Source organism: Mustelus asterias, chromosome 9, assembly GCF_964213995.1.
Source record: "Mustelus asterias chromosome 9, sMusAst1.hap1.1, whole genome shotgun sequence".
Lineage (NCBI taxonomy): Eukaryota > Metazoa > Chordata > Chondrichthyes > Carcharhiniformes > Triakidae > Mustelus > Mustelus asterias.
In genome coordinates, this window is record NC_135809.1 from 85,807,316 (window position 1) to 85,834,380 (window position 27,065).

A 27,065-nucleotide genomic window follows, 5' to 3' on the forward strand; every position below is an offset into this window, starting at 1 on the left:
TGAAACTTTATTTTCCAGCTCCCCCCCTCCCCACTCTTTCCCCCCCAAAATGTGTTGAAGTTTTCAGAACTGAGATTGAATTGTTGTTGTTCATGGATATGGATCAGAGACGGGAAAATGGAGCTGTTAAAATCAGCCATGATTTAACTGAATAATGAAGTAGATGCAAAGAGATGAATGACCTATTCTCCTACACCTCACCAGTGACTAGTCTTAATATTTTGGTAAGCTATCTAGCTTTAGCGTGCAACGCAGCCAACTCCAATTTCCTTTGCGCAAGTTCCAGTGGGAAATCACTGAATGATGAATAGGAGTTGATATTCACACCAGCCCTGCACCCTCCAATCAGTAACTCAGGCAGATGTCAGATTCCACCTGTGATTTAAACCCAAACTGGAGTAATGCCATCACCCAAAATATTATTGCCAATGTTTTAATAGTGTTGTTGTCAGGTGCATTCAGCCATGGGGGATTCTGGACCTTTATGATTCTAAATACAAATCTTCAGAGTCTGCAAAGTCAATCTGAGTTAAAAATAGATTGCTACTGTAACTTGACAATGTAAAGCATTGAATAATTTGATCTTAAGCAAATTATAGAACATAGAACGTTACAGCGCAGTACAGGCCCTTCGACCCTCGATGTTGCGCCGACCAGTGAAACCAATCTAAAGCCCATCTAACCTACACTATTCCAATATCATCCATATGTTTATCCAATGACCATTTAAATGTCCTTAATGTTGGCTGTGTAACTATTAAGTCTGAATATGTGCATGTTGGCGAAAGGTGCGAAAATGCTAGCATTTATTGAGAAAAACGTAGTTAATACAAGCAATTGATAGAAGAAGGACTATGGGGTTTGAGATTGGCTGAAATACAATCAGGAAAGAAATAAAACGTGCTGCCAAATCACCGTCCGTTTTCCATTGTCATATAGTCAAGATTCACTCTCTTTTTGTAATGATAGAATTCCATAAAATAACAATCTTGTAATAATCCTTACAAATAGAGAAATATGGTTCATCATATTATCGACAAGCAAAGGGACACAGGCTATCTGCATGTTTTCTTTTAAATACATGACTAGTGTAGCAAGTCACTAGATTGCAAAATCATAACTGTGAGGATTAGCTGGCTTATTTTGGCTGGCTTTAGTGTTGAAAGCCCCAGAGATGAGTTGAACCAATCTATTTCAGTAGGTTGGCGAGACAAAGGAATGTGTGATGAGTTTGCTAATCTCGGTCTGACCAGCAGTACGGGCGTTAAAATTGGCATCAGCCAGGGTCCTTCGCTGGCATCTTGATTATTAGCCAGTAACCCATGCTAAAGTGGAAAATACACCTGTAAAATCAAAGAGGATGTTCATTGCCTTAAGGGATTTCTTTGATGCTATAGCCATGTGATTCCAGGCTGCGGTAGCGAACAAGGTGAGTATTAATTAACCATGACTGGATGACCTCCTGCTCATTATTGATGCATACACTTGAGCTTCTCACTTAATGCTGCAGCACTATAAATTTGTTCTGCAGTTATATCAAAGTTAGTATGTCGAGGAAAACCTGAAGTAGCATCTTATTGCCTATGTGTTTTAGATTATCTGGATATTAGTGACTAATAAAAATATTATCAGGCCTATGGGGTTTGTAAAAAAATTCTAATTGAAAATGCAATGAGCAGTGTTCAACAAAATCTGCCCGAGGAGCACAAAGGATGTAATCCTTCTACATAGATGCATATAATTCTCAGTTTAGGTTATAGATATAAAAAAGCAATGTCTGTCTTAGAAGAAAACTTTAAGGTTTCTTACCCATTCCCAATACATTCAAGATCTGTATTGTCATTACCCAAAAGTGTTCTATATTATGCTACAGTTTTGTTTTTTGTTATTTATCTTGGACCACTAGAAAGCCTATCAAGTTGGTTTAAACTGAAAGACTTGCCTTTATACAGTGGCTTTCAAACTTCAGGTGTCCCAAAGCATTTAAAACACTCTTTGAAGTGTGTTCACTCTTGTTTTGGGGGTGATATGTTAGCATGGATACAGGATTGGTATGTGAACAGGAAATAAAGAGTCCGGATGAATGGATCATTTTCAGGTTGGCAACCCATAACTAGTGGAGTGCTGTGGGGATCATTGCGGGAGCTGCAACTATTTACAGTCCATATTAATGACTCAGACACTGACAGTCCATAGATTGGGAAGGCAATACAAAGATTCTGCAAAGGCATATAGAGAGGTTAAGTGAGTGGAGGAAAATGTGACAGATGGAGTATAATGTAAGCTTGCCCACTTTGGCAAAAAGGATAGAAAAGCAGAATGCTGCAAAGCAGAGGGATCTAGGTGCCCTGGTGCATGAATGACAAAAAGTTGGTATGTGGGTATAGCAAGTAATTAGGAAGGCAAATAGCAGATGGCCTTTACCTGAAAGAGATGTGGAGAATAAAAATAGGGAAGTCTTGCAACAATTGCACAGGACATTATTGTGACCACATCTAGAGTATTGAGGGATACGTTTTGTAGTGAAAGCTGCTCAGGGTAGATTCACTCAGCTGATTCCTGGGATGAAGGAAAGGTGGAACAGGTTGACCCACATCGGAATTTAGAAGAATGAGAAGTGATCTTAGTGAAACATACAAGATCCTGCAGGTTTTTCCACCGGATGAATGCTGAGAGAATGTTTTACTTCTTGGTGAATCTAGAACTAGGGGACACAGTTTAAAAATAAGTTGTCTCCCATTAAAGATTGAGGTGAGGGGAACTTGTTTTCTGAGGGTCGTTAAGTCTTTGGAATTCTTTTCCTCGTGGAAGCGGGGTCATTGAATATAGTTAAGGTTGAATTGAAATTTTGATTTGCAGTGAAGTCGAGAGTTTAAGGTTGGGGGGCGGTGGGGGGAAGGGAGCGGGGCGGGGGGAGGCAGGAAGGAAAGTGGAGTTAAGGCCACAATCAGATCAGCCATAATCTTAGTGAAAGGTGGAACAGGCACAGGGGGCAAATGTCATATTCCTGCTCCTATTTCTTATTATCCTAAGTAATGGAGGAAAAATGACAATTTGCAGGTAGGTTCCACAAATAGCAAGTACTGACATGTCAGCTTAGATTATGTGCTCAAGTACCTGGAGTGGAACTTAAAAGACAACAGCCAGGATTCTCCCACAAAAATTCCAAGTGTCAAATTCATGTAAAGATTTGCTGTTTTTTTTCAGTGGGATTTTCCAAATTAATCTCCCACACTCTGTGCATCACAGAGATTCACTTTGAAAATCAGGGGACGGGGGCCTGTTCCCGCTGGAGAGGCCGGCAGCATAGCGCTGAGCAGACCACTGCACATGCGCTGATCTGTCAGATGGAGATCAGCGCATGCGCAGTAGCCCCGTACTGCCCGCCTCCTGATCACTGGCCAGATCAATCGCTAGCCAGCACAGCAACCTCGCATCGCTGGCCGTGCAACTCCACCACACACCCCCTGCCACCCCCCCTTCCCCGCTCCGAGCACTGATGCTCAGTGGGCAGTGCCAAGGTGCCCCATTGGTATTGCCAGTTTGCCCCTTGGGCTAGGGGGCCGAGCTGGCAGTGCCTGGAGTCACCCCCCTACCCCTTGCCCCTGACTTCCTAGGGTGGGGGTGGCCTCCCTTCAATCCAGTGGGGTCAGGCTGCCAGCTCCCTGTTGGTGGGGAGCTGTTGTAAATGGCGCTGGAATGAAACACTCCTGGTGAGTGGGGAGAGGCTGTCTCTGGGCCCGCTAATAGACAAATGGTGATTGAAATATTTTAATCAGACAAGCATAGTACCAACTGAGCCAAGACTGACATCTTATTGTTGGGTTATGTTTTTTTTTAAGCTTTTCTCTCGCACCCAATTGCAATGCAATTTGCAAAATCGTCTGTCATGACAAATTTCAGATGCCTCCAAGGAATTTACTATGTCTAATTAATCTGTAAAGATGATTTGTGGTCCATCCAGTTGAATTGTTGGAAGCTTCAAATGCATGACCCAAGCTGTTGAAAAAAATGCAATTCCTATTTAATGTTTTTGTGCTCATCATGCTGAGAGATGTCAGTGCTAGGGAATGGAGCAATTTGGGGCATTTGTTGTCAGCATCATACAGTCCCAAAGCAAGTATGTAATTTGACTTGGTTAAGAGTACCAGGCTATCTGCTTTACCCTGACAGGTGGGGTGAAAGTGGAAAAAGGCAGAACATAGGTGGATTTAAATTTTCTGTGCATTATATGATACACTTGATATTCAGTGTTATCTAAATCAGTGAAATTGAATATCAGCCAGGGTGTAGAACAGGTGACTGATATCCAGCTGTTTTGCCTACCCATCCATTTGTCTTCAATGTATTTTATCCTTTGACTTGGAAGAACATCTCCATTTACACCAGCGCATATTACCACTTCCAAACTTTGAGTAAGAGTGAATATGGATGCCTGGGCTTTGTGATGACTGTTACTCACTTTGGGATTGGATTCAATAAGAGCCTTCCAGTTAGTGAAGAAAGGACCTTGTTACGCTACTAATCAGAATGGAATCAGACCCAGCTATTGGAATTGAAAGAGAAACTTGCTAAACCATTGAACTGCTCAGCCCTCTCGGAGAAACATGACTTCTGAGGAATGGGAATACTCCTAAATCGAATCCAAGGCCTGAAATTGAACCATTATAATCGGGGACCTTTGAAATGACCAAACTTTTCGTCACCTGGCTTAATGTCTCCTTTGGCTGTCTGATTGTTATGCCCAATTCCACTCGAGTATGTTGTGCTCCATCAAAGACACTATATAAATTAAAGTTGTGTTTCCTTTATTCTTTCTTGGGATGTGGGTGCTGCTGGCTGTTGTTGTATTTATGCCTTCATTGTCTTGAGGATGGTTCATGGTGATTTCAAATGCATCTTGCTCTCTGTTTCCAAGACTTGCCTCAAGGTAATGTTATTGTACCACTGTCAATATTCTTGACTCAAACGGGGTAGCAGTGTAGTATCTAAATGGGATTCTCAAGTTGGAAACAAATGGGTCATGACCATTCTTAGTTCTGTCTCAGTGCTAGCTCAAGACTTTAGGGTGGGCCCTACATTCAATTCTCATTCTCATAAGTACATTACTAATATTTATCTTTTGGGTAAATGGTCTTTCCCACTCTTCTGTGTTCAGATGAATGAAGCTGTTCAGACCCAAGTGGCCACATTTACCTCAACAAGCCGATTGAGTTATTTATGTAGGAGCAACCACCAAATCCCTCTTCCGAATGTAAGCTGCATTTCTGTACCTCGGTCATTCACTGATCCCACCACTTCCCATTGAGTAGTAGTTAATAAAGGTGAAGATCTTCATGTTTGGCTATCCAAAACCTATGAATTGGATGCAACCCAATAACCAAAACTTTCAACTCAAAATGCGTATGTGATGAATTCAGCATCTAGTCTGAAATTAATACAAAGCTAGAAGGTCCTGTCTTCAAATCTCAGTCTTGTTGAGTTATTTGATCGCCAATGGAGTGCTAGAATTTGCCTCTGTATGCCTGGGTTAGGAATGGGGATATAAGCCAACATCCCTGCCTCTGATCGCTATCCAGTGGTACGGTGGCACAGTAGTTGGCACTTCTGCCTCACAGCGCCAAAGACCCAGGTTTGATTCCTGGCTCCCGGTCACTGTCTGTGCGGAATCTGCATGTTCTCCCTGTGTCTGCGTGGGTTTCCTCTGACTGCTCCAGTTTCCTCCCACAGTCCAAAAGATATGCTGGTTAGATGGATTGGCCATGCTAAATTTCCCCTCGGTGTACCCGAACAGGCCACAGAGTATGGCGACAAGGGATTTTCACAGAAATTTCATTGCAGTGTTAATGTAAGCCTACTTGTGACACTGATAAATGAACTTTAAAAACTTTGGAAATTGTATATGCCTGAGTAATAGTGAAGGTAGGTTCAGGTTTGAGTGTTATAATCTTCCATTGTCAAATAGGCTGAGGACTATTAAACTCCTACCAGAAGCATTATGTTGGTGCCAGTCAAACTGTACTTCAACAAGGGTCAGAACCGTTAGCACACGAGAACAGAGGAAGAAGATTGCAAACAAAGCAATGCAGACCATAGAACAAAGTTCTGCATGAGTATTAGATGGTCAGATGGGAGGGGAATAAATTGTTAACTTATAAAGGAATTTATACTGTCAACCCAGAATCTGAGGATCGTTGAACTCTGTATTAGATATCGGTGATGAGGGAATGCTGTGGATCAACTTGTTGGGGAGCTTTATATTGATTATATAGAGCTCCTTTAACACATCAGTCCAATTGTGACCCATCATCTGCTATAAATGATCTCACAGGACATGACAAAAGGGGTGGGGGATTTTCTGGCCTGCCCGCAGCATTGTTTCCAGCAGTGGGAGGTGGCGTACCATTGGCCGGCAGTGGAATCTTTTGGTCCTGCCGCTGTTGATGGGATTTCCCATTGACTCCATCCCATGCCGCTGGGAAACCCGCAGTGGGGGTGTGTGTCGGCAGAAACACAAGATCTCACTGGCGTGAACAGCCAGAAAATTCCAGTGAAGATTTTACATTTCTGAAGTAAAGGGAACAGTACCAGAAGAGCAGTAGCACTCTGTGTGAGATTGGTCTCAATCCTTCACATTGGTTTAGATAAACATTCCTTCCTCTAGTGTGCCTTTTACCTTTTTAATTTTATCCACATCCAGCATAGGTCTGGATTACCGACTTTAGATTGAAGAACAACACTTGAAGGAAATCACAGAAAATCTCCTCCGACCTCTGTGAATTTGGCCCTTGTAAAAAAAAAAGACACTGGGCTATTCCATAATAGACATGGAATTGTTTTTGCCTTTTCTGTGGATTGTTTGAATATTTTTGCTGTATTTTTGAGTGACCTTGGGTTTATATGTCCCAATAGATGTAAATACTTTAACCAATCTAAAGTCACTTCTTATAGTTAAGTGTTTGATGTTGCTGTGATAGGATGTTTTTTTTATTTATGTACACAAAGCAGTGTTTCACAACTGTCAAAGGAGATACTTTCGTGTCTGAGATGCTGTACTTTTGTTTTGAAAACTTCTGAGAAGTTGCATGGCTGGTTGAAGGGATTGAGACACTGTCCAGCCAGATCTGAAACCTAGCACACATTCGAACTTTGACTGATGGATTGTGAGGTGACCATTTTTAACAGCACCAAACATCATAAGGCATGTAGCTACTGTGCAAAATGAAGCACTTGTTGATAGTGAATTAAAAGTTCTGGAGGAGATGGTACAGGAAAGCTTTACACTCAATATTTTAACCCTTGTTGCTGTACCTGTGCTAGGTAGGCAAAGTGGAATCTGATATCTGTGCCCTTGAGTACAAAAATAGAAATGCGTAAGCGATCTGCTTCCCCCTCTCAAAAATACTTTTAGCAGAGCACAAATAGAGCTAGATTTTTACTGCACCTTTTAAGCTATTGATGTGGCATGAGAGGCTCAATTTTCGGTGCTTAATGCGAGATTCACTGTTACTTTTTTTTGCTTCCTTTCATAGGAAGAAGCTGACCTTGCTCAAGGAGATGCTGGCAGGTTGTGGTGCTGGGACCTGTCAAGTTGTTGTAACCACCCCTATGGAGATGCTGAAGATCCAGTTGCAGGATGCAGGACGTCTTGGTATGTAGCAGTAAAACAGTAGCCTGTTATAGTACTATGGGGAGGCAGTAGCCTAGTGGTATTATCGCTGGACTATTAATCCAGGAACTCAGCTCATGTTCTAGGGACCAGGGTTAGAAACCCGCCACAGCAGGTGGTGGAATTTGAATTCAATAAAAAATATCTGTAATTAAGAAATGAAACCATTGTCGGAAAAACCCATCTAGTTCGTTAATGCCCTTTAGGGAAGGAAATCTGCCATGCTTACCTGGTCTGGCCTACATGTGACTCCAGAGCCACAGCAATGTCATTGACTCTGAACTGCCCTCTGAAATGGCCTAGCCAAGGACAACAAGGGATGGTCAATAAATGCTGGCCAGCTGGCTCCAAGTGGAGAGGATCTCCAAGAAGATCGCGCATATCGACACATGGCTACCAGCCAGTGATGCCCATGTCCCACAAATGAATTTTTAAAAAAAACTAGGTCCCAATGTTGTCCTAGAGTCTCTTGAAATTAAAGATTAGTCTCTTGGATATTGCTGTAATCAACTGGGGATAAAAATTATAATGGGTATGAAAGTGTTTTTTGTTTTTCTTTAAACACTTCTGTTTGTTGGCAATAAAAATATTGGAGATGGAAAGCGGCTGTTTGGCCAAGTGGGACAGTTAAGGTAAGAGGTCAAGTGAAGAAACCTTTTGGAATAATTCTGACCAGAGTTAGTTGTTTAATAGCAACACACTGATGTCGATCGCTGAAAGATGTTTCAAAGCCATTTTTTGCTAGGCCTATTTTGTAACCAAACTAGCAGTTAACTCGCTGTCTTCTCATGTTGTCTGCTGAAGCCACTGACTTTCACTTGGTTCCAAGGATGGGATAAGCAGCACCACCCTCTACTATCTTACCCAAATGACCATTCTTCATGCGTGAATTTAGCCACTGAGTATTAGGCTATTCAACTGCAAAGGGCACCTTTGCCAATCTCAATCTTGCCCCAACCTGATGCCTAGTCATGCGCATTCCCAACAAGGTTTACTGTTTCAGAAGTGATCCTTTGGTTTGGGATGGGGTTAGCTAACCATAGCTCTTCCCCTAACTGCCACCATTGCCCTGACTGAGATAATAAACTCATGACTGACTGGCCATGAAAGCTGAGATCTTTGCAGTCTATGTCACCAGGGGTGCTGAGGTGGGGGGCTGCTTTCTAGTTTTTATTGTGGATGGTCAAAGAGTGAATGAATAAAGTATTTTATAATGGCAGACTGCCAAGATCATCGCAACTGTAACTAACTCTTTGAGCCCTGCACTTCCCCAGTAACTTCCCTGCTGTGCATCTAATTACTGCTGAGCAAAACTGGGACTATAACTTTCAAAACATAGAGCATTGCATACAAATATCAAATGTGCAGAATTAGCTCAATTCTTTTTTACATTGCCAAAATGAAATCTACCAAAATGAATAACAAGTATTGGGACTTTAATATTTAAAGTTACTCCATAGGGTAGTTGTTTCTCAGATATCTTAATGTTACCCCTTCTGGAATATAATTAATCACTAGAAATCTTTTACACTTTGAACACTCCAGATCTGCGAGGTGTGACCCCTCCGGTCTTAGATAAGAGCAGTCTCAACATTACCTGTTAAGGAAGAAACTTCTGAACATCCTATTAATATTGCAGGCCACTTAAACTGGTATTTGGGATTTGAGAGTCGGGCGGGGGGGGTGGGGGAAGCAAAAAGAAATTTGGAGGATTAAATAATGGGGCCTGTTTCATTGACACTGAAGTATTCTACTGTGCTGCATGATATGACTTGTTTAATCTGCTTGCTGTAACTGACCTACTTTCTCTATCTGATTACATGCAGCAGCCCAACAGAAGCTGATGGCAGCCGAGGCAGTGTCGAGTTCCCCCGTGGGGAGCCCCGTCTCCAGCACAAGTCACACTACCTCTACCAACAAATCCCAACAGACTGCTACACAGATCACCAAAGAGCTGCTGAGGAGCAAAGGAATTGCCGGCCTTTACAAAGGCTTAGGTGCAACATTGTTAAGGTAGCAGCAACATGTGACATTTTATGTACATAGTGCATACTAATCGCTGCAACATGCAATAAATTGACATCCAATATCACTGCAGTTCAAAGCCTGTGACACTTTTACACTGCAAGATTTTAGCTCAACCAATCATTGAGTTAACAAAAGCAACTGGGTTAGTCCTGATTCATTCAACGATGCATTTCACAGAAGAATCATAGAATCCCTACAGTGCAGAAGGAGGCCATTCAGCCCATCGAGCCTGCACCGACAACAATCCTACCCATGCCCTATCCCCATAACCCTATGCCAATCCCCCTGACGCTAAGGGGCAATTTAGCATGGCCAATTAACTTAACCTACACATCTTTGGAGCGTGGGAGGAACCCAGAGGAAACCCAAGCAGACACGGGGAGAATGCAAACTCCATGCAGACAGTCACTCAAGGCCAGAATTGAACCCGGGTCTCTGGTGCTGTGAGGCAGCAGTGCTAACCACTGTGCCACCGTGCCGACATTTATATCGTTCCTTTAACATAGAAAAGGGCTGCAAGACAGACATGGAGGTGTAATCAAAGAAGCATAGGCTGAATGGAACGAAGAACTGTCGGCAGGGGGACCCAAAGTATAGTCATAGAAGTGGGCTTTAAAACTAGGAGAGAAGGTGGAGAGATTGAAGGAGGAAATTCTAGAGCCTGCAGCTTAAGTGGGGCGAAGGGAGTCTAGGTCAGAGTCCAAGGAAGGTGGGGGAAAGGGGATTATAAGACTGGAGGAAGTTACAGAAACAGTGAAGGGGTTTAAACACAAGGATAAAATGTTAAATTTGAGATGACAGTGTAGGTCAGTAAGTCAACTGGCAATAATTTCAAAAGCCTGGCTGTGCCAATGAAAACCTGGCAGCTATAGCCAGTAAGCAGTACACCAAATGGCTGCTGTTCAAAGACTGTCATCGAAATACTTCACTGAGTGATTCATAAAATGCAGTCACGCTGAAGATCAACTGACAGTTCTGTTTTTCAGCCATTGGATACCAGTGCCATGAGTAAACTCTTTCAATAAAGAGTTGATGAAAAGGCTGAGTTGTACACACCAGCATTTAGATTTCATCAGCATTGAAACCTAAACACGTGAAATGAATACAGTGCATTAGAAATATCTTTCAACAAACTTTCAATACCGGGATGGTGAGAGGAGAATGAATTCACATGAGTAGAGATGTAGCTGTTAACTCCACTTTTCAAATATGAGACACCCTTACATTGCACTTCATAATAAAAATAAGCTTCCCAAGACAATCCCTCGTCATCCAGCAATGTTAATCAATGCCCGCTGTTTAAATCAAAAATATTCTTCAAATATTGGCAGAAATAGAAGTAAAGTTTATTTATTAGTGTCACCAGTAGGCATATATTAACACTACAATGAAGTTACTGTGAAAATCCCCTAGTCACCACACTCCGGTGCCTGTTCGGGTACACTGAGGGAGAATTTAGCATAGCCAATGCACCTAACCAGCACGTCTTTCAGACTGTTGGAGGGAACCGGAGCACATGGAGGAAGCCCACGCAGACATGGGGAGAACGTGCAAACTCCAGACAGACAGTGATCTAAGCCAGGAATTGAACCCAGGTCCCTGGCGCTGTGAGGCAGCAGTGCTAACTACTGTGCCACCGTGCTGCCCTGAGTTTGAAGTTAATTCATTTTCAAAATGGCAAGTGACTGTGGAGATTTGTCTTTTTCTTTTAATTCTCCCCTATTTTCTCCTTGATTTTCCCAGCAGCACTGATTCCTTGTTGGAACTGTTCCCATGGATACTAACTTCTCTTATTCAAACGATCATTTTTGATAAATGAGCCCTGACAGGTATTTGGCTATTTGACTGTCTGAAACATCACAGCGGATCCTGACCATTTTTCTTATTTCCTTAGAGAGTTGTGTGAAATAGTGGAAGAATTTTCAGACTGATTAGCATGAGTGCTCTTTATAGCAGCCAATAAGGTGGTTAGTCTTATAGAGCGGGAAGGTTTTGTGGCATCCTGCAGCCTGTATGATGAGGAGATGGGCAACCCACAGTGTTTGGACCTTGCACCTTCTGACTGAAAGGTGGGAATGCCAGAGAAGTGCTCTTTTAGACTCAGCGTCTTCAGGAGTAGGAACTCTTGCCAGTTTTTCCATTGCTTCGACCACGGGTTCTGAACGTCCCTGGCTGCACACAAATTTAACACAGACTGGTAATCAAACCAGATCTTTCCAATGTATGTGGCTTTTGGTATTTTCCCACAAGGCAGACTGGGAACTGGGTTTTTTCTTTAAGTGCTGAACTGTTTGTAATAAATCGTTGAAGATTGTAGTAAATTGTTGAAGAACTCCTTATACACCTATGACTGTGTGGCCAAATTCCCCTCCAATTCGATTTTCAAGTTTGCTGACAACACCACCATTGTGGGTTGGATCTCAAACAATGATGAGACAGTGCAGGAATGAGATAAAGGAACTGGTGCGGCAACAATAGTCTCTCCCTCGATGTCAACAAAACGAAGGAGATTGTCATCGACTTCAGGAAGAGTAAAGGAGAACATGCTCCTGTCTACATTAATGGGGATGAAGTAGAAAAGGTCGAGAGCTTCAAGTTTTCAGGTGTCCAGATTACCAACAACCTGTCCTGGTCCCTCCATGCTGACACCATAGTTAAGAAAGCCCACCAACGCCTCTACTTTCTCAGAAGACTAAGGAAATTTGACATGTCAGCTACGACTCTCTCCAACTTTTACAGATGCACCATAGAAAGCATTCTTTCTGGTTGTATCGCAGCTTGGTATGGCTCCTGCTCTGCCCAAGACCGCAAAGAACTACAAAAGGTCGTGAATGTAGCCCAATCCATCACGCAAACCAGCCTCCCATCCATTGACTCTGTCTACACTTGCTGCTGCCTCGGCAAAGCAGCCAGCATAATTAAGGACCCCATGCACCCCGGACATTCGCTCTTCCACCTTCTTCCTTCGGGAAAAAGATACAAAAGTCTGAGGTCACGTACCAACCGACTCGAGAACAGCTTCTTCCCTGCTGCTCAGACTTTTGAATGGACTTACCTTGCATTAAGTTGATCTTTCTCTATACCTTAGCTATGACTGTAACACTACATTCTGCACTTTCTCGTTTCCTTCTCTATGAACAGTATGTTTTGCCTGTATAGCGCGCAAGAAACAATACTTTTCACAATGTTAATACATGCGACAATAATTATTCATTTGGGTCCACCATGTCTGGTTTAACAAATTGAATTGTTGCCTGTATGTAATTTTGCTGGTGCAGTGTAGCTTAAGTGTTGTTTCCTGCTGTAGTAATTATCATGCGCATGCTTCAGTGAAGTGTTACTTTGAGGCAACAGGGTTATTTTTTGAAATAGCCGACACAACAAGCACAGAGGAAATCTATTCAGACCTCATCCATTGCCATCCATTAAAAATACTTAGGGTGGGTCAGTTAGTCTCAAACAGCGCCTTCTCTCAGCCAGCTGGTTGAGGATGTACTGAGTGGAAACTAAGGTGTTTTTTCTGAGAGGGGCTTAGAGGTATTTTTCCTAGGATGGGCGTAGTATCTGGACAAATGCTGCCAAACTACTCTTGTTGCCTGTCTGCAGAATGATGTTTGATAAGGTCTGGGAGCAAGCTCTTGGTCAAGAGGGTAGTGAAATAAAATATCTTTAATACAGTATGTTGACCAAGAGCGCTGTTTCCTTATAATTCAGTGATTAAAGAGCTTCTTAGTTACTGGTCAATTCACCTGTGGGAAAGGAGGGCATTCGGCCTCTGATATTCGGGTAAGCGTTCTCCAAGGCGGCCTTCGCGACACACGACAGCGCAGAGTCGCTGAGCAGAAACTGATAGCCAAGTTCCGCACACACGCGGACGGCCTCAACCGGGATATTGGGTTCATGTCACACTATTTGTAACGCCCACAGTTGCGTGGACCTGCAGAGTTTCACTGGCTGTCTTGTCTGGAGACAATACACATCTTTTTAGCCTGTCTTGATGCTCTCTCCACTCCCATTGTTTTGTTTCTTAAAGACTTGATTAGTTGTAAGTATTCGCATTCCAACCATTATTCATGTAAATTGAGTCTGTGTCTTTATAAACTCTGTTTGTGAACAGAATTCCCACTCACCTGAAGAAGGGGCTTAGAGCTCCGAAAGCTTGTGTGGCTTTTGCTACCAAATAAACCTGTTGGACTTTAACCTGGTGTTGTTAAACTTCTTACTGTGGAAAGGAGTCCGTCAGTTATATATTTAGGCATCATGTGAATGAGTTCAATGGTTGAGCTACTTGATGTAGGGGTGAGTAAGGAGGAGGAATGATTACATCCCCCCCCCCGCCCCATCCAACTGTAGAAAGATATCTGTGCCAAATTGTGGAGTCATCCATGACACTCCATGACAGCTTGCTGCCTTTCATGTCAGTGGAAAGCATGTCTGAAGAGAGATTTAGGGTGGTAAAAATGCATTGAGCAATTTGACTCATGTAAATGCCATTGGAACCGTTCCTTGACACGGTTTCATCTTTGATGCCCTTAGGCAGGATTTTACGGCCTCGCTCAGGCAAGATCGTAAAATCCCACCCGAGGCCAATGGAGATTTCCCTTCTGAGAACCTCGCTCGCCCCGATTCTGGGGAAGGCCGAGGTGGTAGTGTTTCAGCCCTTGTTTCTAATAAAGCAATTACTCTGTCCTACCCTGGTATAGCCCTCATTCTCACTCTAAGCCCAAGGTACACAGTCATGAATGGAAATGGTAGGCAGCTAGTTTAGTCATTCACCTGGCTGGACTACATAAAGTGTCGGGTCCTACTGATCTGCTAAAGCTGCTCATCTTATTCCAGGATCAACCTGTAATGCAAAAATAATGCCTGGCTTCTTTTCTCTACTGCGAACCCCTTTCCACTGTCTACTTCAGTTTGGCTCCAACAACACGTGAGGAGCTCATGGACTTTTTATCACTAAGATTGAGACATTCCGATCTGCCACTTCCCTTCCACTAGCCAAACTTCCTCTAAATGTTCATCCTGTGGGGACCAAAACTGTGCACAGGTGAGGCCTCACCAACACCCTGCACAATTGTAACAAAACCTCCCTATTTTTAATGTCCAATCCCTTCGCAATATCGGCTAAAATGCCTTTTGCCTTCTTAACTACTTGTTGGACCTGCCTGCTAGCTTTTTGTGATTCATGCACTAGAACACCTGGATCCCTTTGTACTTCACTCACCTGCAGTCTCTCTCCATTTAGATAATAATCTGCCTTTTGATTCCTCCTATAAAGTGCATTATCTCACACTTCCCCACATTAAACTCCATTTGCTAGGTTTTTACCTATTCACCCAATCTATCTATAACGCATTGCAGAATCTCAATATCCTCATCACAACATGCCCTTCCACCTATCTTCGTATCATCAGCCAATTTGGAAACCTTACATTCTGCTCCTTCCTCCAGGTCATTAATGTAAATAGTGAACAATTGCGGGCCAAGAACTGATTCCTCTGGTACCCCACTGGTTACAAGTTTCCACTCTGTAAAAGGACCTATTTATTCCTCTGTTTTCTATCTGACAGCCAGTTTTCAAACCGTGCTATCAAACTTCCTCCAACTCTGTGAGCTTTTACTTTATGTACCAGCCTCTTGTGTGGTACCTTGTCAAATGCCTTTTGGAAATCAAAATACACTACATCCACAGGTTCCCCTCTATCTACTCTCCCTGTTACATTCTCAAACAATTCGAGCAAATTTTTCAAACCTGATTTACCTTTCATAAAACCATGTTGACAGCCAAAAGTGCACTATTAGTATCCACATGGATGCGGATGGCATCCAGCCCCAAATCGCCACCATCTTTCTCAGCTCCTGCAAGGTTGCTAAATTATCAGACTGCTTATCCAGGATTCAAGAAATGAATGAGCAGAAATTTCCTCTACTATAAAAACTGAAGCCATTGGGGGTGACCTTACTGTTGCGCCCCACCGGCTGTTGGGCGAGATGAGCCGGTAAGATTGCGCAAGAGCTGAGAAATTAGGTTCGTGTCTGATTTCTCGCTTCTCGTGATCTTACCGGAACGGGATATCTGGCGAAGTCAGCCTTACACCCATTTCCGGCGTGAGGCTGAATAAATTACTTAGATATATTTAAATCTACTTTTGCATGTAATTGAAGAGCCCGGGACCTGGGGGGGTGGGAGGGCGCGAAGGACAATTTTTCCGGGTGGGGTGGGGCTTGTGATCGGCCATTGGCCCCCACGATCACGATGGTGGGAGGGCAGGGTTGAGGCCAGCTGTAGAAGCAGAGGCCTGACAGGTCTCTCTCTCAGACCTGTCAGGTCTCTGCTGGTTGCCATTGTGCATGTGGAGCCACAGAGGTCTGCACATGCACAATGGCACCTTCTCCTGCTACAGCAGGCTTGCTGGCGAGTTAAGCCCCGTCCCCTTCTCTTACAGATGAGGAATGCTTTAGCCCACTTTTTCCTGCACTGAGTGGACAAGATACTGGACTTGAACTCGCCCAAAAAACGGGTGAGAAATTCTCCCGTTTTCCCACCCACCTTGGACATAGAATTTCTTTGGTAAGATTTCCTCCCCATTGTCTTTGGTGTCCACTCCAAACTCCTTCCCTTGGTTACCAATTCTGTCCTGCTCCCTGGCAACCATCTGGGGCTAAACCAGACTGTTTGTCACCGTGTGTCTATATTTAACCCCGAGATGAATTTCTGACTACATATCCCTGCCATCACTAAGATCACCTATTTGTATCTCCTTGCATCAGCCAACTTCTCCCCTGCCTCAGCCCATCTGCTAATGAAACCCTCATCGTGCATTTTCTACTCTTGACTTGACACGCTGATCATTCCCTACGTCTCTCCGGCTTTCTATCTTATTTTCCTCCTTTAAGACACTCCTTAAAACATGCCTCGTTGTCCAAGCCTTTGGTCATCTACCCTAATATCTCATTGTGGCTTGATGTCAAGAGTGGATTCTCCAGCCGGGCTCACCTCAAAACCGGAGAATCCTGCCTGAGGTCAGTGGACCTTTGCATGGTCCGTTCCCCTGCCGCTACAATTCCTGTAGTGGGCGGGACAGGAAACCTCCTCTGCCCCCCCACCACCACCACTGCCATCATATCTTTGAGCTTTCATGTTTCTGTGAAGTGCTTTGGGATGTTTTATTACATTAAAAGTGCCCTATAAATACAAGTCATTGTTATTATCGGTGGCTTTTTATGTTGATTTTGATTTACTACTGTAGATATTGGAGGTTATTTATAGCTCTCAGCCATCATGATTGAATAGTAGCTTTATCCTGCCAGATCTTTTAAATGTTAACTATGCTGATATGTCCTCTATCGTCACAACTGAGTTGCTTGTTTTATGAGCAAAATTTTAAATTGGGTTCAAAATACTTCCATGAACTTTCCAGTTTTCAGTTTTAATTAGATTAGGTGCTTGGCTCTTTCTAAATTACTTAAATAAGCCGTAAACTGAAGTATACATTAAAATGAAAAGTGGGAGTGCTGTTGTGTATAATACACTCTGTTTAATGTTGTTCTGTTTATTTAAAGGGATGTTCCTTTCTCCATCGTCTATTTCCCATTGTTTGCTAACCTTAACAAGCTGGGGCAGAAGAGTTCGGGTGAGAAAGCTCCATTTTATGTATCCTTCGCCAGTGGCTGTATTGCAGGCAGCACAGCTGCTATAGTAGTGAATCCTTGTGATGGTAAGGTGCTATTTTCATCTTTCTCATGAAATGTTGCAGGAAAACTTACCTACCTTTTCATGTCTAACTGCCTCGTCACTCTCCATGGGTCTAACCATCTGCCTTTGTCCATTAATCCCTCTTTCCATCTCTCTAAAATATAGGATTTGGAGTAGACTATTCAGCCCCTCCAGCTTATTCTGCTATTCAGTTAGGTAGATCATGGTTGATCTGCACCTTAATTCCATTTACCCAATTTTGTACCATCTCCTTTGATACTCTTACCAACAAGTCTAGCGATCAGCTTTGAAAGCTCAAATTTATCTGTGGATGTATATCTGTTTGATTGTCCCAATATCCACCCCACTTTCCTTCCATGCCTACCCTATGAAATGATACCTATGGACTTGTGTTGACTAGTGTGCCCATATTTTCACTCAGCATTAAGAACGTTTTGAAACTACTTAAAGAATAATTATTCTTGTCTTGTTGATCTGGACTACATTGAACCTGTGTTCAAGAGATGCAGAACAGTGTGCTAACCCACTATAATGTCCTAACTCCTGCCTAATTGCCTATACCCAACAAAAGCTCTGGTCTTTCAGCATGCGTTACACAGTTTGACTTGGATGTTAAAAGTTCTTGGGACTGTGTCTGGTCTGTCAGGGAGTGCTGCTTCTGAGGATCAAGAGTCACTTGTCCCATTGTCACAATTGTCATTCTTTCCTTGAGGGCAGAATTCCTGGAAATTCTACATATTTCAGTACGTTTTTAAAAACCTCATGACATTAAAAGCTGCTGTTCTGCTTTTAAACATAATTGCTGCATGGATAGAATTTATCATATGTAATGAAGTTGTAAACTACCATGTTAAATTTTGTTCTACTATGAGAGAGTGTATACTGGTATTTAAGTTTTCAGCTTTTAATCAAACTTTGAGGTTTTTGAAGATGCTCATTAGCTCTTCCCTCCCTCATTGGAGTCATCACTCATTTTCCAAGTAAATGGTCTCTTTTCTCTTCTGGACATTTTCCTCACCGAAACCTAATTTGAAGAGCGAGAAGTTTACTTCATTCAGTAACTTGGGATGGCAAAGGAAGCGTCAGAGTTGAAGCCAACACCCTGCCTCCATTCTGAGCGCAATGGGTTTGGGATATGGGAAAAGCTTAAAGCACTGCTCCATTAGATTATCTTGCTTGATGACCAGAGAAAATACGGCTTGATGTATTGTATGTCCCTCGAGAATAAGGATGCTGCAGTGAGCCCTGAGCGCAGAGTGGGTTCAAGCTTTTGATAGGTAATGCTAAGAGGTTTAGAATGCTGTGGACGGTGTGAACACTAGCCATTGTAAATTGTAAATAGTGTCTCAACACCAGATTAAAGTCCAACAGAACTCACCTGATGAAGGGACAACGCTCCGAAAGCTCATGCTACCAAATAAACCTGTTGGGACTTTAACCTGGTGTTGTGAGACTACTTACTGTGCCTACTCCAGTCCAGCACCGGCAACTCCACATCATTGTAAATTGTGGTTTATATTCAAGCTAGCATCCCCTGTTTCCTTGGACTAATGGGAGTTTTCCTTTCAGACGTAGCCCTTGACCAGAATATGAAAATGTTACAAATGCGATGCTATAAAAAACAACAGATTGAGGGAGCAAGAGCAAAAACACATGTAAAGGAGAGAATGAGTTGCACAGAGGTTATTAAAGTAGATGTTTAACTTGCAGACATGATGGTGTAAGACAAAAGGGGGCATGATAAAAGAAAATACAGAAATAAAAAATGTTTATGAGACCCAGAGAATGTATGAATCATTCAGTCAATGAAGGTGGGTGGGCATAAAACCTGGCAAAGCAGAGTGGGCGGGAAAGGCCCAAGATTTTGATTGATGAAGAGCAGGCCAACATGGGTGCAGACCAGCCCACCGGCAGCATACTGATAGAAGAGGGATTCCAAACGCAATTACCAACCATTCCTTCCATCGTGCCCTGAAACAATGACAATGATGTGGCCATCCTATTATATCCTATCTGAGAGAGAGAAAATGCCTACTATTGATAAAGTCTGACATTGTTGAATTCAGCATTAAGGCCATATGGTGACAAACTGCCCAGTAGAAATTGGTGAGCTTGCAGTGCTTTGATTCATGAAGTGCACACCAGTGAACTGATCCCAACACAGTGCCGCAGTAGAGAAATTACAGTTGGGGTTGTGTGGGGGGGGGATGATTAGCATAGACATGGTAGGCCGAAGTGCCTGTTTCAATGCTGCAGCGGCACAGTGGTTAACACTGCTGCCTCACAGCGCCAAGGACTTGGGCTCAATTGCCAGCTTGGGTCACATGTCTGTGCGTTCTCCCCATATCTCTGTAGATTTCCTCCGGGTGCTCCTGTTTCCTCCCACAGTCCAAAGACCTGCGGGTTAGGTGCATTGGCCACGCTAAAGTCTCTCTGTGTACCCAAACAGGCGTCAGAGTGTGGTGACTAGGGCATTTTCACAGTAACTTCATTGCAGTGTTAGTGTAAGCCTATTCGTGACGGTAATAAATAAACTTTAAAACTGTAAACGCTATGATCACTACTTTGTGTTTGCACTTATGGGAGTGCATGTCAAATTTGAATGAGGACATGATGAGACTCTGATAATCCACATTCCACCATTCAGTGTCAGGATTCACACATCAAGGGTGGCCACTTGGATGAGATGTTGTTTATGGGTTGTCTGGATTTCAATGTGAGAGTCAGGGCTGAAACTAATTTGGCACAAGAAGTTCTTTCTTTTCCTGCGTACAATAAAAGACATCCTCTTTTCTTCCTCACCAGTAATAAAGACAAGACTTCAATCTCTTCAAAGAGGAATTCACGAAGACTCGTACTCAGGAATAGTAGACTGCACCAGGTAATATTAAAGTTGTGTATTTTCCTAATCACAACATTTTGCATTTCTATCATATGTTTAACATAGAATAAGGCCCATAGCACAACGCAAGGATGTGAGGAAGAAACCGATGCCAGAGCAAAGGAGAAATCAGGATGGATGACAAAAAGCTTGCTCAATGGTGGACATTATGGAGGATCTTAAAGGAGAAGAGGGAATTTAGACTGCAATCTATATTGTTGAAGGCAGAGGTGTCAAAGGCTTAAGATGTCAGAATTATAAAAATTGGAAATGGAGGTTGGGTGAGAGTTTTTAGGGTTATAGCAAGTAAGAAATGAGGAGGGATTGGGACCGAGGAATGATTTAAAAAGAATTTCAAATTTAAAGTATTGTGGGACCGAGATGTAGGTCACTGACAAGAGAGATGGTGAATGAATCAAACACGGTATGCTGCAGAGATTGGATGAACTGAAGTTTATGGAATTTGGAGGCCAGCAAGGAGACTATTGGCATATTCCGGTCTGAAGGTTTCAAATTCTCAGCTGAATAAAGTAGGTATTGGCCGAGCCAGCGACGTACACATCCCGTGAAAAAATATATTTTAAAAATTGCTTTTCAATATATTTCTCACTACCTGGTGGCCTGCAGAATACCCCCAGTAGTTCAATGGCACTTCTATTGCTTCTCTGCTCTAACCAAATAGATTCTGGCCTTGATTTCTCTGGAATAACCTCTCTTTTCAGCAATGTAATGTTCTCCTTAATACTGTTATCCCTGCTCCTTTCTTATCTTTCCTGAATATCTTGTGGGCAGAAACATTTCGTGCCAGTCTGCCCCTTTTTGAGCCAGGCCTCCAGTATTGTCACAACAACATATTTCCGTGTGGTTGTCTGTCCTACCATTCACCAATCTTATTTACCACACTTTGTGCATTCACATACGTACACAGTAAACTTGATTTAGACCTAATTGCATTTCCTTTTACTCTGATCCCATCTTATTCCTGACTTTAGTGCTATTTGTCTCTCCCACTTCTTTGTGCATTTTGTTTAATCTAATTTTACCACTGGTTCCCCACTCCCTTAAACCATCACTGTCCATGTGCAGCTCGTTATGTTTCATTGTCCCCAGAATTGGTTGCAATGTCCCGGGAATCTAAAACTCTCCCTCCTCCACCATCTCTCCTGCCACATGTTCATCTGCTTTATCCTCTAATTTCTGTATTTACCAGCAAGTGCACCAGGAGCAACCCTTTGAAGTTCTGCTTGCTAGTCTCTTTCCTCACTCCTTAAAATCAGCCTGCAGGACTCCCAGTCTCTTGACCCTAGTACCAAGAAGGTAGGACACTATACTGTATTCATATCTGTGGCCACAAAAATGCTATAGAATCCCTATCACTATTGCTTTCCCAATTTTCATCCGGCTCCCCGCTCTCCCCCTGTACAGCTGAGCCAGACATGATACTGTGGACTTGGCTATGGCTATACTTGCCATCACTCAGCAGTATTCAGAACTGAATGCGAATAATGGAGTGAGATGCACTCAGGAGACTGCTCTCTACCTGCCTTGTCCGCCTTAACTGTCTGGCGGTCACTCAATAACTATCAGCATACGCTTAAGATGTGAGATGACCACATCCAGAAACATGTTACCCACTAAACTCTCAGCTTCATGGATGACCTGCATTGATGCCAGCTGCTGGCCAAGCTTTAAACCTTGGATCTTGAATGTGAAACAGGATGCAATTCACGGGACTGGGACATCCTACCAAGCTTCTATTTATTAGATGATTAACTAACCTAACAGGAATATACATAGGTTTTAAATAAGTAAACGCTCGCCAGCTATACACAAATGCCTTATGCTGATGTCACTTCATTTTACAGGCAGTCACCTTAAGTGTTGTAGCTAATGTTTGTTACCCATATTCCTGGGTTGTTAAGTTATTGAAAAAAATCAGAACCCTTTAATATTCCTGTCCTTTACTATTTAATTTTAACTTAATTCCCTAAACCTGATGAACTAATTGTTTGTAATTATATGATATATTATCAAATATTATCCACAGATCTCTAAAGGTTGCCACTCAAGTGGATAGAACTGTGAAGAAGGCCTATAGTGTGTTAGCTTTTATTAACAGGGGGTTGGAGATTAAGAGCTGTGGGGTTATGCTGCAACTGTACAGGACCTTGGTGAGACCACATTTGGAATATTGTGTGCAGTTCTGGTCACCTCACTATATAAGAAGGATGTGGAAGTGCTGGAAAGAGTGCAGAGGAGATTTACCAGGATGCTGCCTGGTTTGGAGGGTAGGTCTTATGAGGAAAGGTTGAGGGAGCTAGGGCTGTTCTCTCTGGAGCGGAGGAGGCTGAGGGGAGACTTAATAGAGGTTTATAAAATGATGAAGGGGATAGATAGAGTGAACGTTCAAAGACTATTTCCTCGGGTGGATGGAGCTATTACAAGGGGGCATAACTATAAGGTTCATGGTGGGAGATATAGGAAGGATGTCCGAGTTAGGTTCTTTACGCAGAGAGTGTTTGGGGTTTGGAATGGACTGCCTGCAGTGATAGTGGAGTCAGACACTTTAGGAACATTTAAGCGGTTATTGGGTAGGCACATGGAGCACACCGGGATGATAGGGAGTGGGATAGCTTGATCTTGGTTTCAGATAAAGCTCGGCACAACATTGTGGGCCGAAGGGCCTGTTCTGTGCTGTACTGTTCTATGTTCTATGTTCAATGTTCAAATTGGCTTTATTTTTTATACAAATCAACTTATTTAATCTTGCCATATAATTAATTAAATCAAGTTAAAATTTAAAGTTTACCCATGTATTTACCGCACGTGACTCCTTGCCCTTTGATGTCACTTTGTGACATTTTTTATTCCTCCCATTTGGTTCAGGCTTACAACCCAATCACAGCTCCACTCCGATGCATGGGTGGCTACTTTTGTGCCACTGTTTTGTAGCTTTTTTACATGGGATGTGGGAATTGCTAGCAAGTTAATCATATATCTCCCATCCCTAATTGCTCTTGGAATGGTGGTGATGAACCACTGCTTTGAAGTGCTGCAGTTCACATGGTGTAGGTATACCCACAGTGCTGTTTGAGAGTTCACACCCAATCTTATGTACTTAGTCATTGAAAAAGTGGTGTAGACTGTTTCTAGCTGTAGCAGGCAGTGGGCTGGGCTTAATTCACCAGCCAGCTTGTAGAGGGAGCTACTGCGCATGTGCAGACCTCTGAAGTTGCACATGTGCAATTTCAGCAGCAGGGGTCTGACAGACAGCTGTCAGGCCCCTGCTGCTGGAGCCAGCCTGAACCACCACCCCCCCCCCCCTCCCCCTTTGCAATCGTGGGGGCCTGAAGCTGAAAGTGAGCCCCACAACATGCAGGCATCTAGCCCCCATCCCGCTGCCCAGACTGATCACGTCCTCCTCTCCAAGGTGCCAGGCTGGCACTGCCCAAGGGGCGTGCCTACCTTCCCTTCGGCCTCCCTGGCTCCCAGTTCCATTGGCAAGGCCAACAGTACTGTTCCCCGTTCATGGGGAGCAGGTGTTTTCCTCTCCCGGCGAGGCCATAAAAACAAGTGAGCCTGAACGATTGAGCGTCAGACTCACTGAACACGTGTAAATTAACATTACAAGATGTTTAAATAAATTATTCAGCCTCTCGCCCATTTCCGACGAGAGGCTGACCTCGCTGGAAATCTGGCTTTCATAAGATCGCGAGAGTTGAGAAATCGGGCGTGATCCCGACTTCTCAGCCCTCGTGCGATTTTAGGGGCTTGCTCCACCCATTGATGTGCGGGGCGAGCCGATAAAATTCCTCCCGAGGGGGTTTACCGCAATGTGGTGGCTAATGCTGATCACTTTTTATTCCAGATGTGTTTAATTGTCTGGTTTTAAATTCCCCAGTTGCCATTGTAGGATTTGAACTCCTCTCTCCAGTTTACTAATTTAGGCCTCTGCATTACCAGTCCAGTAATATTACCACTGTATTACTGTACTCTATACAATAGCTTCTGATATATAGATAAAAAGAGAGTTTAATAAAAATGTTTGTTTTGATTTAGAGTCCATCTTGGTAAACAGTTTGATGAGAGAAGTATATTAAATATCATTTGTTTGTGTTTTTTTAAAGTAACTAGCTTCAGCATTTTGAGTTGGGCAAAGGAAATAGTTGCAAGGATTTTGCCTTCTGATTGTTATCCAACAGCTGGTCCTGGAAAATACTTCTGCGGAGGCGAGGACTTGTTCTGGCTTTGCTCTGATGCCTCCATTGCTGAATAGTTTACAGACGAAGTGTAATCTTAAATGTGAAGAATGGGTCTTTGGGTGAAATACTGGGAAGTATTCAGTGCATGAGTTGTGTTGCATGTGACTCTCTCCTTCCAATATTATTCCCAATCTTTGTAGGGAAGTACCAGGCCTCAGGTTAGTCATTCAGAGACCTGTCTGAGATTAGAAACTCGGAATGCGCTATAACTCCCTCGTTTAGCCAATGTGCTAATTTTGCGTAATAGCTGCCTTGGCCCCCAAGGAGCAGTGCTTTTCAACAATCATATTGGTGTTTGAAATCTTGAGACACTTCTGATTTCCTGTTGTCTTTGCTCATATAGGAAAATCTGGAGGAACGAAGGAGCAAAAGCTTTCCTGAAGGGAGCATACTGCAGAGCCCTGGTTATCGCCCCTCTCTTTGGCATTGCACAAGTCGTTTACTTCCTGGGAATAGCAGAGACCATGTTTGAGATGCTTCAGAGCAGACGATATTAGTCCATGGAGTCCCTTTGCAAGACATCCGGCCTGGTTTCACAGGATTAAGTATGTCATTTGAAGAGCACAGTTTTTGGAGACTAAAATTCAAATCACCGTCCTCCTGTTTCTTGCCCCTACCCCCACCTTCATCACCGAAACAGAACTTTATTCTGCTTCTCCCAATCATTCCTAAAGACCATCAGTATTTTTTTTGTTGTTTTTATTTAATTTGTTAACACTAGGATGAAAATGTGTCTGGGGTCAGTCAACCAGCACCAGATGATATAAGAATTATTGTAATTATGTAACCCTTGCGTTGATCAGTACAACAGAAATGCTTCAAAGAGATCATCTCTGCAGAAAGCGGAAGACCCCTTCATCTAGATGTTCCTGTGTAGGATGTAGAAGGAACAATGCAGGTGCCTGGGTGGAGTTCCAATGGGAGAAGAATGGTTAACTGGCTTGTTAATAGTAGGTTTTCTTTTGGAATTCTGTGTCCAGGTGCTGGGTGACTTTGTTTTTTCAAAAAAAAATGCTATATGGAGTCTGTCCTTTATGGTGCTGCCTTGAACATAGTATTGTTGGGATAACAGTTAACTTGATCTTCTTCCATCTCGGGGACGAAATTTAATTTTGGCGGGGGGGGGGGGGGGGGGGGGGCACACAGATGGGCAGTGACATCCTGTTAGATGATTTGTCTCCTGTTCTGTTTTCTTGCTGTCAATAGAATTGAACAGCTAGCTGATGATGATACTACCTGCTTTGAGTTCCTTACCCAAGGCAAGTTTCAAGCCCTCCCCCGCCAAGAGTCTGGGTATCTGCATTATAGCTCTGAAAATGTAACTTCAAACAAAGTACATTTGAAGTGAAATTGGCATTGCGAAATTTGCATCTGTACAAAACAGTGTGGAGAGCTGAGTCAGTAGCTGGTGGCTAGGGACTGGCATTTGTTTGTATGTGTTTTTTGGCCAACAAAGCTGGAACAGAAGATTGAGACACCCAAGATGGTGCAGAAAGGCCAAGCAATGAATAATTTGAAATTATCTTGATTGCTTTTGAGCTTAAATTAACCATTGGAAGCACACCATTTTACTTCTAAATGGCTCCAGAGTTGTGTTGACTGCAAACGTGTGCTACCTGTGCTGAAGCTGCATAGGGAGTTGATGAGGCTTCCTGCTAGACTGCACTGACACACTTCGAGCTAATGTCGTCTTATCGCTGGCTCCCAAAGGCCATCTTCGGTGCCCTTGTGCTCCTGTTTTGACAACCGATCATTCCCCTTGTGTTCCAATCTCAAAAATAATCCAATATTATAGGGTCTGCTGTTGCATGGCTTGAGAGGACCTGTCTCATTTGGTTACTTTAACTTGCTTGTGATATAAGAACAAGCAGCCTCCGTCAATTCAATACTAACAGAATCTATATGCGAAACACAGGATATCTGCCTCGGGATTATAGGCAGCTGTATTGCCATTAGAATTAATTAGCATATGCTAACAAAATATTTTTAAAATTCCACAGAAACCAATATACTTTTAAACTTCATTAAGACACTTAATTCATGTAATCAAATTGCTCCCAATACCTACAGTGTCTGACTAGCAGTCACCAGTAGACCATCCATGTGTGATATTGTTCAAAATACTTTTTCCAGTGCAACCTTTATTTGCACAGTTCAAGTGGACACAGTGTAAGAATTTTAAGATGTCCACCATTTTATTTTAAAATCCTGGCACCAGTGAGGCAGTGATTCCAGGTGTTTAGCAGCTGGCAAGTGACTGAAACTTTGTTCCAAAGGTTTTTGACAATACCTGAAATCTATGATTGATTTTACTCCTGGTAATCCACTGTCCCAATATCTGATCTTCTGTCTGCCAAGTCTTCTGTGCATTTATTTAAATGTCTGGGGGCTGATGTGTTTAAAAAGATGCTGCTGTAGACTGGAACTAGAGAGGGGGCTTTTGGATATACATGTTGTCATACATGCTGCTCGTATCCAATGGAAAGAAAAAAAACACGGGTACAAAAC

General features: G+C 42.9%; 1 protein-coding gene across 4 annotated transcripts in view; it reads left to right on the forward strand.

Moving 5' to 3' along the window:
* slc25a22a (solute carrier family 25 member 22a) overlaps nucleotides 1-25,649 on the forward strand; it is a 111,442-nt gene extending 85,793 nt beyond the window's left edge. For all 4 annotated transcript variants that reach the window (XM_078220463.1, XM_078220465.1, XM_078220464.1 and 1 more), the window contains 5 exons: nucleotides 7,533-7,651; nucleotides 9,496-9,682; nucleotides 17,261-17,415; nucleotides 20,220-20,295; nucleotides 24,901-25,649. In XM_078220463.1, the coding sequence (XP_078076589.1) occupies nucleotides 7,533-7,651; nucleotides 9,496-9,682; nucleotides 17,261-17,415; nucleotides 20,220-20,295; nucleotides 24,901-25,054 (691 nt within the window). In that variant the 3' untranslated portion in view covers nucleotides 25,055-25,649. The remainder of the gene's footprint in view (nucleotides 1-7,532; nucleotides 7,652-9,495; nucleotides 9,683-17,260; nucleotides 17,416-20,219; nucleotides 20,296-24,900) is intronic.
* The last annotated feature ends 1,416 nt before the right edge of the window (nucleotides 25,650-27,065 follow it).